The sequence below is a fragment of the Leucoraja erinacea genome, chromosome 7 (assembly GCF_028641065.1).
Source record: "Leucoraja erinacea ecotype New England chromosome 7, Leri_hhj_1, whole genome shotgun sequence".
NCBI lineage: Eukaryota > Metazoa > Chordata > Chondrichthyes > Rajiformes > Rajidae > Leucoraja > Leucoraja erinaceus.
In genome coordinates this window covers 78,602,690-78,618,291 of record NC_073383.1, presented here as the reverse complement: position 1 = coordinate 78,618,291, position 15,602 = coordinate 78,602,690, and the positions used below count along the sequence as shown (strand labels likewise).

At 45.6% G+C, this 15,602-nt stretch overlaps 1 protein-coding gene across 2 annotated transcripts in view; it reads left to right on the top strand.

The window, feature by feature from the left end:
- Positions 1-970: 970 nt before the first annotated feature.
- cnppd1 (cyclin Pas1/PHO80 domain containing 1) overlaps positions 971-15,602 on the top strand; it is a 31,814-nt gene continuing 17,182 nt past the window's right edge. For both annotated transcript variants that reach the window (XR_008723789.1, XM_055638805.1), the window contains exons 1-3: positions 971-2,965; positions 6,922-7,003; positions 13,350-13,470. Coding sequence is in view for 1 of the 2 variants with exons in the window: in XM_055638805.1 (XP_055494780.1) it covers positions 2,938-2,965; positions 6,922-7,003; positions 13,350-13,470 (231 nt within the window). In the remaining variant the exon portion in view is untranslated. The remainder of the gene's footprint in view (positions 2,966-6,921; positions 7,004-13,349; positions 13,471-15,602) is intronic.

The following is a 15,602-nucleotide window of genomic DNA, read 5'->3' as shown; positions in this document are numbered from 1 at the left end:
GGGATATGGGGAGAAGGCGGGAATGGTGTACTGATTGGGGATGATCAGCCATGATCACATTGAATAGCGGTGCTGGCTCGAAGGGCCGAATGGCCTACTCCTGCACCTATTGTCTATTGAATGATTTTTAGAAGGATTTCGTAATTTTGTCCGGATTAAATGAGTTGCTGGAACACAAGTTGCTGGAAAACCGGTGGTGGACCTGCTACGCTTAACTGGACATTTTGTAAACAGAAATCACAGCTTTCATTGTTCTGAATTTGTCTCGTAATGTCAGACACTGCATTGTTCACCAGAATGTTCACCGGGATTAGCTCTCCGTGTCTTTGATGGAACCAGCTATTCAGCAGAAAAATAAAATGTGGGTCAGAACTGTTTAGTAATGCTGCTGCCCACTTGTAATCTGAAAAAAATCCCAGTTTATGTAACACATTATGGCTTGGATCCATCAAACTGACTTCACTGCTTAGAAAATAAATTGAGATTTAAATGGCATTTGTGGAGCCCTGAAGAGAGAAGAGTGAATTCTTAATGTCCTTCTACAGAAAGGAGTTCACTAATCAACTTCCCCCTATCTGTTGGTAGACACTAAATGTTGGAGTTACTCAGCGGGTGAAGCAGCATTTATGGAGAGAAAGAATGGGCGACGTTTTAACCATATAACCATATAACAATTACAGCATGGAAACAGGCCATCTCGGCCCTACTAGTCCGTGCCGAACACTTACTCTCACCTAGTCCCATCTACCTGCACTCAGACCATAACCCTCCATTCCTTTCCCATCCATATACCTATCCAATTTATTTTTAAATGATAAAATCGAACCTGCCTCCACCACTTCCACTGGAACCTCATTCCACACAGCTACCTGGCAGGTACGGGATACTGAGTTGGATGATCAGCCATGATCATATTGAATGGCAGTGCAGGCTCGAAGCTACCACTCTCTGAGTAAAGAAGTCCCCCCTCATGTTACCCCTCAATCCTGAACGCCTTTGGGGTATGGGAGGAAACAAGCACCTGGAGAAAACCCATGTAGTCACAGGGAGAAAGTGCAAACTATACTCAAACCACACCAGAGGCCAGGATCAAACCCGGGCAGAAACTGTATCAGCTGTGCCACTGTGCTGCCCAACTAGTGTGAATGTGCGATCGATGGTTGGCGCGGACTCGGTGGATCGAGACGCCTATTTCCACGCTGCATCTTTCAATCAATCAATTTGATCCTCGTGGAGTGCCACGACTAATCTCCCAGTGTAAATAACTGCCCTTTACACACGCTCTCCACTCTCCGTACCAAAGCCAGCTTGCAATCTACATCCTCCTAAAAACATTTGATCTTCTGCTGTGGTTCGGTTTTAGTTCTTTGTTGAAACATCATGGAGTCACAGAGCGTCGAAACGGACCCTTCGGCCCAACTTGCCGATGCCGACCAACATGCTCCATCTACACTAGTCCCACCTGCTGGCAATCTCCCCATATTCTTCCAAACCTATCCTATCCATGTACCTGGTCAAACATTCTGCCGCAACTACCTCCTCTGACCGCTGGTTCCATATACCTTTTACACACCCTTTGTGTATGTGTAAAAAAAAGAATGGCGCCCCTCGGGTTCCTCTTAAATCTTTCTCCCCCTCAATCTGAGCCTAAATCATACTTTCTTTCTGCTAAAGTTGCTTTAAATTATGCTGGTTTAAAATGACAACAACTCTGTGTCCTTTTAGAAAAAGGTATCTTCGGTGTCCGGACATTTAGTGTAAAACTGAAAGATTTCTTTTAAGGTTGCACTTAGTTATCCAAGGTTTTAAGGTTTAATTTAGAGATCCAACACGGAAACGGGCCCTTCAGCCCACCGAGTCCGCTCCGACCAGAGATCTCCGCACACTAACACTATCCTACACTCACTAGGGACAATTTACATTTGCACCAAGCCAATCACTTGCTTGCAGCAGCACAACAGAATACGTAAAGATAGTACACTTAACTATAAAATTAACTTATTTTTTCCCATTTATTATATTGTTTACATATTCTGTTGTGCTGCTGCAAGTAAGAATGTCATTGTTCTATCTGGGACACATGACAATAAAACACTCTTGACTCTTAACCTACAAACCTGTACGTCTTTGGAGTGTGGGATGAAACCGAAGATCTCGGAGAAAACCTACGCATGTCACGGAGAGAACGTGCAAACTCCATCCCGACAGCTCTCGTAGTCAGGATCGACCCCGGGTCTCTGACGCTGTAAGGCATCAACTCTACTCCCACCGTGCTGCCATAACGCTTGGCTCGAGGGATGACTTTCAATAGATCGTAGTGAGGTATGCTCATAAATACAGTCATAGAGTGATACAGTGTAGAAACAGGCCCAACGTTCCCACACCGGTCAACACTTGTCCAACCTGCCTGAGCTTAGTCCATATCCCTCCAAACCTGCCCTATCCATGTACCTGCCTAACTGTTTCTTAAGTGTTGGGATAGTCCCAGCCTCAACTATCTCATCTGGCAGCTTGTTCTATACACCCACCACCCTTTGTGTGAAAAGGTTACCCCTCAGATTCCTATTCAATCTTTTCCCCTTGAACCTATGTCCTCTGGTCCTCGATTCCCCTACTCTGGGCACGTGACTCTGTACATCTGCCCGATCTATTCCCCTCTTGATTTTGTACACCTCTATAAGATCACCATTCATCCTCCTGTGCTCCAAGGAATAGAGACCCAGCCTACTCAACCTCTCCCTGTAGCTCACACCCTCTAGTCCGGGCAACATCCTCGTAAATCTTCTCTGAACTCTTTCAGACTTGACAATATCTTTCCTATAAGTTCACACTTGACAGTTTTTCCCCCCCCGCTCTCCGCAGCTCCTTCCAGGCCACTGCAAGATAACGGAGAGAGTGAAAAAGCGGCTCTACTATGGCCGAGACATAGACTACAACATGGACGCTCTGTCCTGTCCTGTCACTGGTAAGTTGGTACATGCAGCCTCCTCATCACTCCGGGTTTTGATTCTATCCTTGAAAATATTTCTAGCAGTGCTAGAAGCGAGTGTCGTGGACAAATGTCGGAGCAGCAGTCGCTACTAGAGGGCCTTGGGATGCCTGTCTGTTTATTTATCTATTTATTTATTTTCATTGGCAGCCGTGTACAAAAGTATAAACCGTGGTATAATACATTTATTGGACAGCTTCAATTTCAATTTTAGCAAAGATGAAATAGAAAAAGAGAGAAAGAGCAAGAAAGACAGAGAATGACTCTCCAGAATGTAAGAATAGAACCCCGAAACTACCAAACGTGTGTAGTCGAAGAGTGGGTGAGTAAGAGAAATAATAATAATAATAAATACTTTATTGATCCCCTCAGGGAAATTCAGATATCCAGAAGTCCCCAAGTCTACTCTCCCCTCCAGCACTGAGCTAGCTCGTTTAACCAGTTTGACCAGCTTCTTGTTGTTTTTTGCACTAATGCTGTTGCCCCAGCAGACAACAGCGTAGAAAATAACACTTGCAACCACAGTGTTGTAAAACATATCATTATAAAAATTGAAGGATTTGATCCCCTTCTGAGCCTAGCGGTCCGAGTCTGCTCTGGCCTTTTTTGGCTAGAGGGGTCAGGAGTCTAACTGACCAGCTCCGTTGTTATCGAGGTAGAGGATAGAATAGTTAGTTCCGTTGCTCTTTTGACTCTCCAGATTAACATGAGACCATGTACAACGAAATTTAAAAATGTCAGCCAGTCAGTGCACCATTCAAACATTTCTAAAAGCTAACGATACATACAAGGTAAAATATTAAAAGATAAACAACTAAAATATCACAAAAATAGCACGCATAAACACCCAACCCTCCATCCTTCTGTCGATTTCACAGTGTACCACAGTCCCTTAGTATGTCTCGCCCCTGCGTTCCTTGGCGGCTACATTTAGTGCTTTTATAGCAGTGGGGTAAAAAATTGTTTTTTAGTCTGTTCTCCAAGGTGCACTCCAAGGTATTTATATGCCTGCACCACCTCAATGTCAGCCCCAGCAGCGTTGACCGGCTGAAGGGGGAGCTTGGACCTGCCAAAGTTAACCACCATCTCTTTAGTCTTAGTTGTGTTCAGGATGAGACAGTTCTCTTCACTCCAGGCACAAAAGGAACTGGTCAAGTTCCTGTATTCCTGCTCCTGCCCGTTCCTTACACATTACAAATAGGCAAACCGTAAAGAATAAAAAAGACAAAAACAGGGGGGAAAAAAAAAAGTGTTGCTATACCTGCTTCATTTCTCTCCCCACCCATCACCCAGCCCGTAAATCGGTTTAATTCCGAAGTTGTGCTGCACCATACTATCCTTGTAATGAATCAATGAATGGAATCCGTCTTTGAAAATTGCTCTGGTTTTCCTGCGAAGTCAAGTCTCATATTTTCAAGATGTAACGTCTCAGATTTTCAAGATGTAACGTCTCAGACATGCTTGTGATCCACATTTTAAGAGTAGGGGCAGATGTATTTTTCCAAAATGTAAGTATAACCTTTTTTGCCGTTATCAGGCCATAATTAAGGAAAAGTCTTTGAAATATTGATAGCTCATGGCATAGCTCTGCTGTTCCGAAAATAATCAGTTCCGTATGGGGGTCTTGGGATGTTTTAAATGGCATCAAATAAATATCAGTCTTATGGAGTATAATAGCAAGTGATATAAATAGATCAGCCATGATTGAACGCAAAGTAGACAGTTTTCGTTTTAGAGATTGAGGACGGGAACAGGCCCTTCGGCCCACCTAGTCTGTACCGAACAGTACCCTACACACACACACAAGGGACAATTTTACATTCACACCAAACCAATTAACCTACAAACCTGTACGTATTTGGAGCGTGGGAAGAAACCGAAGATCCCGGAGAAAACCCACGCTGTCACAGGGAGAAGTTACAAGCTCCGCACAGACAGCACCCATAGTCAGGATCAAACCCGGGTCACTGGTGCTGTAAGGCAGCAACTCAACCGCTGCGCCGCCGTGCCATCCCTACTTGATGGGCCGAATGGCTAATTCTGTTCCTATAGCTTATGAACTTATGAAACGGCAGATGTTGCTTTGTACCATCATCTACAAAGTCTGAAGACATTGCAAAAGGATTTGAGTAGTAGGAGCAGAGAGCTTAGAAAAACTGCAGTTTTACAGGGTCTTGGTTTGAGACCAGAGGTGGTTGTATTCTTCAGTTTTTGGTCTCAGTTTTTCCCCTGAGGTGAAGTGGACATTATTGCCATAGAGGGAGTGTTACCAGACTTTTCACCAGACTGATTCCTGGGATGTCAGGACTGTCTTATGAAGAAAGACTGGATAGACTTGGTTTATACTCTCTAGAATTTAGAAGATTGAGAGGGGATCTTATAGAAACTTACAAAATTCTTAAGGGGTTGGACAGGCTAGATGCAGGAAGATTGTTCCCGATGTTAGGGAAGTCCAGGACAAGGGGTCACAGCTTAAGGATAAAGGGAAATCCTTTAAAACCGAGATGAGAAGAACTTTTTTCACACAGAGAGTGGTGAATCTCTGGAACTCTCTGCCACAGCGGGTAGTCGAGGCCACTGTTCATTGGCTATATTTAAGAGGGAGTTAGAGGTGGCCCTTGTGGCTAAGGGGATCAGAGGGTATGGAGAGAAGGCAGGTGCGGGATACTGAGTTGGATGATCAGCCATGATCATATTGAATGGCGGTGCAGGCTCGAAGGGCCGAATGGCCTACTCCTGCACCTAATTTCTATGTTTCTATGTTTCTAAAGTCTGAAGAGGGGCCCAGATTTGAAAAGTCGCCCACCTGCTTAGAAAAATGCAGCATTTTGAGTCTACCTCAGATGGTTTGGAGAGGTGGTTGTATCTTCAGTTTTCTGACCACAGTTTTTCCCCTCTGGGTGAAGTGGATCACAGGGCAACAGTTCAGAACCCATGTTACCAGCCTCTTTGGGACCTTAAAGGATGTGAAATATAGGCAACCCGAGCTGCCAGTGATTCTTTGAAAAAGTTGCACCTTAGGTTCCTATTAAATTCCCCCACCCCCTCCGAGATAGACTGGATACCAACATTTGAGATAAATACGTTTTTAAGAAAGAACTGCAGATGCTGGTAAACCGAAGGTAGACACATAATGCTGGAGTAACTCAGCGGGTGAGGCAGCATCTTTGGAGAGAAGGAATTGGCGACGTTTTTTTGGGTAGAGACCCTTCTTCAGACTGATGTCAGGGGAGAGGATCGCTGGTCGATGCGGACTTGTTGGACCGAAGGGCCATTTTCCGGGCTGTATCTCTAAAACTTAAACTAAACACGTCCCCCCCCCCCCCCCCCCCCACCCCCCCCCCCCCCCCCCCCCCCCCCCCCCCCCCCCCCCCCCCCCCCCCCCCCCCCCCCCCCCCAACTTCTATACTCAATGGTGTAGAGCTCTTAAGATCAGATTCAGATTCAATTCAATTTTAATTGTCATTGTCAGTGTACAGTACAGAGACAACAAAATGCATTGATCACGCCTTAAGATCACGCCATTTATAGATTATTTGAAGGGGTATATTGGACTGGCACGGAAGCCGAACTGACACCTGAACCCAGGTCTAGATGAATAGCTACGTTCTCTGACCTACGGACCTATCTCCTAAGTTGAATTATTGATAGTTTATTCTATTTTTCTAATTTCCTTTCTTTTTTCGATCTATAAATATAAATAAATAATTAGAGGCAATGTTAATATGTAACTGATAAAGGAGGACCCCAGCTACTTTGGTCATTGAGTCCCTGGAATCCTAGATATTTAATATGTAACCGTTAAACAAAGTTTGTCTTGGTTTGGACTATGATATGCATATGCCTCTAATTAAAAACTTATTTAAAAAAAAAAAAAAAAGATCCTTAAGATCACGCCAAACCGATGTAATTCCAAACTCCTGTCTCTTTAGATATTGCAGTCGAACTACTTCAGAAATCGGCTCCAAGCCCAATAAGAAAACTGCGGAAGAAATATGCTGCTCATGTGGCAAGGTAACGTGGGATATTAATTCGGTGGCTATTGTGATCTGTTTGTGAAGAGACTGTTACTAAGAACAATTACACTCGTTATCCACCAGCCGTTCAGCACACTGTTACAGTTTATCTCTTGTTTAAGAAGGAACTGCAGATGCTGGAAAATCGAAGGTCGACTCAAATGCTGGAGAAACTCAGCGGGTGAGGCAGCATCTATGGAGCGAAGGAAATGGGCAACGTTTCGGGCCGAAGGGTCTGAAGAAGGGTTTCGGCCCGAAACGTTGCCTATTTCACACAGAGAGTGGTGAACCTGTGGAATTCTCTGCCACAGAAAGTAGTTGAGGCCAGTTCATTGGCTATATTTAAGAGGGAGTTAGATGTGGACTTTGTGGCAGGGGGTATGGAGAGAAGGCAGGTACAGGATACTGAGTTGGATGATCAGCCATGATCATATTGAATGGCGGTGCAGGCTCGAAGGGCCGAATGGCCTACTCCTGCACCTATTGTCTATGTTTCCTTCGCTCCATTGATGCTGCCTCACCCGCTGAGTTTCTCCAGCATTTTTGTCTACCCACACAGTTTATCTTTTGTACTGCCTCAACGTTTGGTTTTGTTAAATGTCACTTATACCGAGGCCCAATGTAAAGCTTTTTTTGATTGCTGGGCAGTCAGCGGAAAGATAATGCATGGTTAGACTCGAGCCATTTACAGTGTACAGAGATACATGATCAAGGGAGTAACGGGGGTAATGTTCAGTGCAAGATAAAGTTCAGTAAAGTACGATCAAATATATTTTGAGGGTATCTAATAAGGTAGATGGTAGCTCAGGGCTGCTTTCTTGTTGTGTACGATCGTTAAGTTGCCTGATAACAGCTGGGAAGAAACTGTCCTGCATCTGGAGGAAGAGGCGCAGGCTCGGCGATCGCTTCGCCCACACCTCCGCTCAGTTCGTACTAACAAACCTGATCTCCCTGTAGGTAGAATGCTGGAGAAACTCAGCGGGTGAGGCAGCATTTATGGAATGGAGGAAATTGGCAATGTTTCGGGCCGAAAGGTCTGAAGAAGGGTTTCGGCCCGAAACGTTGCCCATTTCGCACAGAGAGTGGTGAAAATTATCACTAATGCATCCAGTAGCCCCAGAAATAGTGGATGCATTAGTGATAATTTGGGTGAGGCGGCATCTATGGAGCGAGGGAAATAGGCAACGTTTGGGGCCGAGACACTTCTTCAGACCCTTCGGCCCGAAACATTGCCTATTTCCTTCGCTCCGTAGATGCTGCCTCATCCGCTGAGTTTCTCCAGCATTTTTGTCTACCTTCGATTTTCCAGCACCTGCAGTTCCTTCTCAAACGGTTGCTCAGCATTTCCAGTCCCCCTCCCATTCCCAATCGGACCTTTCTGTCCTGGGCCTCCTCCATTACCAGAGTGAGGTCCAGCGCAAATTAATTGGAGGAGCAGCACCTCATATTTCTCTTGGGTAGTTTACACCCCAGCGGCATGAGCATTGACTTCTCTAATTTTAGATTGCCCTTGCTTTCTCCCTCCTTCCCCTCCCCCTACACAGCTCTCCCACAAAGCCTACTGTCTCCGCCTCTTCCTTTCTTTTTCCCGCCCCCCCGACATCAGTCTGAAGAAGGATCTCGACCCGAAACGTCGCCCATTCCTTCTCTCCATAGATGCTGCCTCACCCGCTGAGTTTCTCCAGCATTTTTCTGTCTACCCTGAATTCTGGAGGTTCTGCGTTTTCACACTTCTGTCCCTCTTGCCCGATGTGAGAGGGGAGAGGAGGGAGTGGCCAGGGTGAGACTGGCCCTTGATTATGCGGCTGGCCTTGCCGAGGCAGCATGAAGTGTAAGTGGAGTCAATGGAAGGGAGGTCGGTTAGCATGATGGTCTGAGCTGCGTCCACAATTCTCTGCAATATCTCGCTGGCGTGGATGGAGCTGTTCCCAAGCCGTGCTGTGATGCATAGATAGATAGATAGATAGCCTTTTATTGTCATTCAGACTTAGTCTGAACGAAATTGCAGCAGTCATACATATAATACAATACAATAAAACAACAATAAACACACATTAACATCCACCACAGTGAGTCCACCCAGCATCTCCTCACTGTGATGGAGGCAAAAGTCTTAGGTCGCAGTCTCTTCCCTCCTCTTCTCCCTCTGCATCCCGATAAAACGCTTCCCACGGCATCATATAGTTTCTTTAAAATCTCACATCGCATGTCCTCGTTTTTGTTTGCTGAAATGGTACTTTCCACACAGCCAGTTTGTTGCCTGTTCACTAGATTAGTGTGTGAAGCCTGACAAGCAAGTAAATCCATTGCAAGCACTTTAACTCTGTGAGCTGGAACAGAATAAGCAACTGGGGGATGACTTGTGTGAACTAACCTTGAATTATTTAAGATTCGGCGTACTCGGGGCAGGGATGATGGTCCCCTCTTCACATCAAATACCTATATACAGACTTGCAAGTGGTTGAATTGCTTCTAAGGATGGGTGGCATGATGGTATTAAAGACTGTAGAACTGCATCCCCACTGAATGCTGATCAGCAGAGTTCTTTTATTTCCGTCGACAGTTCGTTCACAACCTAGAGGAGACTGAATGACTCGCTCCAGCTCACTGACCCACAAAGACAGTGAAGGGCCGTTGTTTTCAGCTCAAGTGCGTTTTGATGATCCCAGCACTTTCACTTCTATTCCAAATCTGTCCGGGAGTCGAACTGTGTACGAAGAGTTTCTGATCAAAATTGTGCCAGTGGTGCACACAGCTGGTCGAGCCTCTGCCTCACAGAGCCCGAGACCCGGGTCCCACCCTGAGCTCGGGTGCTGTCTGTGTGGAGTTTGCAGCATCGCGGACATCTCGATTGTAATCTCGACCGCGCCTTTGCGGTTGCAGCTCCTAGACTGTGGAACAGCATCCCCCCCTACCCATCAGAACTGCCCCCTCCATCGACTACTTTGTCAAGACTAAAAACTTAGTTTTGGTCTCCAAATCTGAGGAAGGACATTATTGCCATAGAGGGAGTGCAGAGACGGTTCACCAGACTGATTCCTGGGATGTCAGGACTGTCTTATGAAGAAAGACTGGATAGACTTGGTTTATACTCTCTAGAATTTAGAAGATTGAGAGGGGATCTTATAGAAACTTACAAAATTCTTAAGGGGTTGGACAGGCTAGATGCAGGAAGATTGTTCCCGATGTTAGGGAAGTCCAGGACAAGGGGTCACAGCTTAAGGATAAGGGGGAAATCCTTTAAAACCGAGATGAGAAGAACTTTTTTCACACAGAGAGTGGTGAATCTCTGGAACTCTCTGCCACAGAGGGTAGTCAAGGCCAGTTCATTGGCTATATTTAAGAGGGAGTTAGATGTGGCCCTTGTGGCTAAGGGGATCAGGGGGTAAGGAGAGAAGGCAGGTACAGGATACTGAGTTGGATGATCAGCCATGATCATATTGAATGGCGGTGCAGGCTCGAAGGGCCGAATGGCCTACTCCTGCACCTAATTTCTATGTTTCTATGTTTACCTGTACTCCCAAGCCTTTCCTGACGTCCACTGAGCGAGGGCTATATGTATATATGTATGTAGTTTGTTTGTTTACACTATTCTTATAACAAATGTAAAGCTCTTTGGCCAACGAGAATTGTTTTTTAAATGTGCTATATAAATAAATGTGACTTGACTTGACTAATCATGTACAGTCTTTCCGCTTGACTGCATAGCACGCAACAAAAAGCTTTTCACTGTGCTTCAGTGCACGTGACAATGAGCTAAACCAAATGTAGACACAAAACGCTGGAGTAAACTCAGCAGGACAGGCAGCATCTCTGGAGAGAAGGAATGGGTGACGTTTCCGGTCGAGACCCTTCCTCACAGTAAACCAATTTTCTCTGAAGAATGGTTTTGGCCCCGAAACGTTGCCTATTTCATTCGCTCCATAGATGCTGCTGCACCCGCTGAGTTTCTCCAGCACTTTTGTCTACCTTTTCTGTGACTGCGTGGGTATCCTCCAGGTACTCCGGTTTTCTGCAGCATCCTAAAGATGTACAGGTTTGTAGGTTAATTGGCTTAATTGTATGGCTGCATGGTAATTCATTTCACTGTACCTTAATTGGTGCATGTGACGAATAAAATTGAACCTTGAACCTCCTGTAAATTGCCCCCGAATGTGTAGAGAATAGATGAGAAAGTGGGATAACATTGAACTAGTGTGAACGGGTGATTGCTGGCTGGCGTGTACTCGATGGGCTGAAGGGCCTGTTTCCTTGCTACTTCTTTAAAATCAATCAAAAACAATACACGAGTTAATGACCTGACACTTAGTATGGCAGGGAAAGGTATTTTGTTCAGGCTGCTTCTTCTCAATTCAATTCAACTTTAATGTCATCGCACAAATACAAGTATGAGTACAACGAAATGCAGTTTTGCGTCAGTTCTCCTTCTTCTTGCGAATGAAACATAAACCAAAGGAATAGTTAACCATATAACAATTACAGCACGGAAACAGGCCATCTCGGCCCTTCTAGTCCGTGCCGAACACTTACTCTCACCTAGTCCCATCTACCTGCTTTCAGAACACAACCCTCCATTCCTTTCCCTTCCATATACCTATCCAATTTATTTTTGAATGATAAAATCGAACCTGCCTCCACCACTTCCACTGGGAAGCTCATTCCACACAGCTACCACTCTCTGAGTAAAGAAGTTACCCCTCATGTTACCCCTAAACTTCTGTCCCTTAATTCTCAAATCATGTCCTCTTGTTTGAATCTTCCCTACTCTCAATGGAAAAAGCTTATCCACGTCAACTCTGTCTATCCCTCTCATCATTTTAAAGACCTCTTATCAAGTCCCCCCCTTAACCTTCTGCGCTCCAAAGAATAAAGACCTAACTTGTTCAGGTCTTAAGCCGGGTGTTGAGCAACCAGGTTGTTGTCTGTTGGCGTCAATGTCTGCCAGGCCCTGAGCTCCAGTGGGTGGGTGGTAGAGCGGCACCCAGAGATGACACAGTTGGCTGTCTGTTGTTCTGCTCCACATTCACAGGCTGGGCTCTGGCGGAGGGAGCCCCCATCTCCACACGCTGGCGTTGAAACGCCCAACTCCAGTACCAAGTCTGTTGAGCTTCACCCACGCTCCTCTGGGGAGGTCAGACCCTGGACAGCTTTTATCTGGTGAAGAGATGTGGCTATGGAATGGAGATGAGGTTGCCTTCCACTCCTGTGACCACAGGCTGCTGAGGGGATAACTTGTTTTTAAATTGTGCTTGTTTCTTGAATATATGCATTGCTTGCTTCCACCAAGAAAGTGCTGCTGGTAAACCTCATGAGACCTTCTAGCTCTGCTAAAATAATTCCAGTTTAAAGGCCAGGGTCTAAGAGCGGGCCAAAGGGCCTGTTTCAATACTGTATTTTTTAATCAATCAAAAAAAATATGTGAGTTACTTGCACCTTAAACATAGAACCATAGAAAATAGGTGCAGGAGTAGGCCCTTCGGCCCTTCGAGCCTGCACCGCCATTCAATATGATCATGGCTGATCATCCAACTCAGTATCCCGTACCTGCCTTCTCTCCATACCCCCTGATCCCCTTAGCCACAAGGGCCACATCTAACTCCCTCTTAAATATAGCCAATGAACTGTGGCCTCAACTACCCTCTGTGGCAGAGAATTCCACAGATTCATCACTCTCTGTGTGAAAAATCATTTCTCATCTGGGTCCTAAAAGGCGTCCCCCTTATCCTCAAAATGTGACCCCGTGTTCTGGACTTCCCCAACATCAGGAACAATCTTCCTGCATCTAGCCTGTCCAACCCCTTAAGAATTTTGTAAGTTTCTATAAGATCCCCCTCTTGAGTTAAATAGATTTGCCCAGTGATAATATTTCAGCACAGTTTTGGCAATGTTGTGTATGAGGATGTTGCCCGGACTCGAGGGCCTGAGCTATAGGGAGAGGTTGAACAGGCTGGGACTCCATTCCTTGGAATGCAAGAGGATGAGGGGTGATCTTCTAGAGGAGTACAAGATCATGAGAGGAACAGATCAAGTAGATGCCTTGCCCAAAGTTGGCTAATCGCGAACCAGAAGACATGGGTTTAAGGTGGGATGGGGAGATTGTATAGAAAGAGTTGCCAGAGGAGGTCATTGAGGCAGGTACTATTATAACGTTTAAGAGACATTTGGGCAGGTACACATACAGGATTGGTTTAGAGGATTATGGGCAGGTGGGACTAGTGTTGATGGGATATGTTGGTCGGCGTGGGTATGTTTGGGCCAAAGGGCCTGTTTTCATTCTGTAAGACCTTGTTAAAAAATACCTTGTCATTGAAGGGAGTAATCTTATGAGCTCTCATTTCCTACAGGGAGGCCTGTATCTCGCCTTGTGCAATGATGCTTGCCCTTGTCTACATTGAACGGCTCCGACATCGGAACCCGGAATACCTGCAGCAGATCTCGTCGTCTGACCTCTTCCTGATATCCATGGTGAGTGGACGACCTTTCCCCCACCTCTGCCTCTCTTTACTTCAGATCCGAAGAAGGAAGTCAGCATTTGATTTTCTGCCGTAAAACACACAAAGTGCGGTTGTAACTCAGCGATTCAGGCGGCATCTCTGGAGAACATGGAACAGCACAGTTTCAAGATTCAAGAGAGTTTATTGTCATGTGTCCCTGATAGGACAATGAAATTCTTGCTTTGCTTCAGCACAACAGAACATAGTACATATTGACTACAGAACAGATCAGTGTGTCCATATACCATTATATAACTATATTCACACATGAATAAATAAACTGATAAAGTGCAAATAACAGATAATGGGCTATTAATGTTCAGAGTTTTGTCCGAACCAGGTTTAATAGCCTGATGGCTGTGGGGAAGTAGCTATTCCTGAACCTGGACGTTGCAGTCTTCAGGCTTCTGTACCTTCTACCTGACATTTTTAAATTTTGTTGTACATGGTTCTTGTTACAATGACAATAAATAAACTATTCTATTCTATTCTGAAGGTAGCAGGGAGATGAGTGTGTGGCCAGGATGGTGTGGGTCCTTGATGATACTGCAAGTCGGGACCCTTCAGAATGATTGTGGTAGGTGGGGAGAGAGCAGGAAGAGAGAGGTGGGGATGGGACTAAACCTGGCAAGTGATAGAAGGAGGTACACGGAAATGCTGGAGAAACTCAGCGGGTGCAGCAGCATCTATGGAGCTATGGAGATAGGCAAAGTTTTGGGCCAAAACCCTTCTTCAGACTGATTAAGTGATAGAAGGACGCAGGTGAAAGGGTTCGATCAGCAGATGGGTGGGCAATTGGAACTCATTGCCACAGACGGCCGTAGAGGCCAACTCTATGGATATATTTTTACGGCAGAGATAGATAGGTTCTCGATTGGGACGGGTGTCGGGGATTATGGGGAGAAGGCCGAAGAATGGGGTTAAGAGGGAAAGATAGATCAGCCATGATTGAATGGCGGCATAGAATTAATGGGCCAAATGGCCTAATTCTGCTCCTATCACTTATGAACACGGACAAAGACTAGATTTGGAAAATAAACAAAAACGAATGGCCTCCTCCTGCACCTATTGTCTATTGACTCACTCTGGCAATGGAAGAGGCCTAGGACAGCAAGGTCAGTATGAGAATGGGGTTGGTATGAGAAGAGGAGTACCAGGTAAGGTTAGAAGAGGAATGAATGTAAAACCAGAGGGATGGATATAGGTGAAAACATAGAAAATAGGTGGAAGAGTAGGCCATTCAGCCCTTCGAGCCAGCACCGCCTTTCAATATGATCATGGCTGATCATCCATAATCAGTACCCTAAGAGCTATAGCTAACTCTCCAGTTGACAGAGGGAGGAGGAACTGGGGTAGGATAGGATAGGAGAAATGGGTGGGGGAAAATGTTACTAAAAATTGGACAGAATGCTCATGCCATTGGGTTGTAAGCTAGCCATGTGGAATATGAGATGCTGTTCCTCCAGTTTGCCTGTGGACTCACAGATGCATGCAGGTACAGCAGGCAGTGAAGAAAGCGAATGGCAGGCGGGCCTTTATAACAAGAGGAGTTGAGTATAGGAGCAAAGAGGTCCTTCTGCAGTTGTACAGGGCCCTAGTGAGACCACACCTGGAGTATTGTACAGTTTTGGTCCCCTAATTTGAGGGAGGACATTCTTGCTATTGAGGGAGTGCAGCGTAGGTTTACAAGGTTAATTTCCGGGATGGCAGGACTGTCATATTCTGAGAGAATGGAGCGGCTGGGCATGTATACTCTGGAGTTTAGAAGGATGAGAGGGAAATCTTATTGAAACATGTAAGATTATTAAGGGTTTGGACCCACTAGAGGCAGGAAACATGTTCCCGACGTTAGGGGAGTCCAGAACCAGGGGCCACAGTTTAAGAATAAGGGGTAAGCTATTTAGAACGGAGACGAGGAAACACTTTTTCCTCAGAGAGGTGTGAATCTGTGGAATTCTCTGCCTCAGAGGCCGGTTCTCTGGATACTTTCAAAAGAGAGTTAGATGGGTCTCTTAAAAATAACGGAGTCAGGGGATATGAGGAGAAGGCAGGAACGGGGTACTGACTGGGGATGATCACCCATGATCACATTGAATGGCGGTG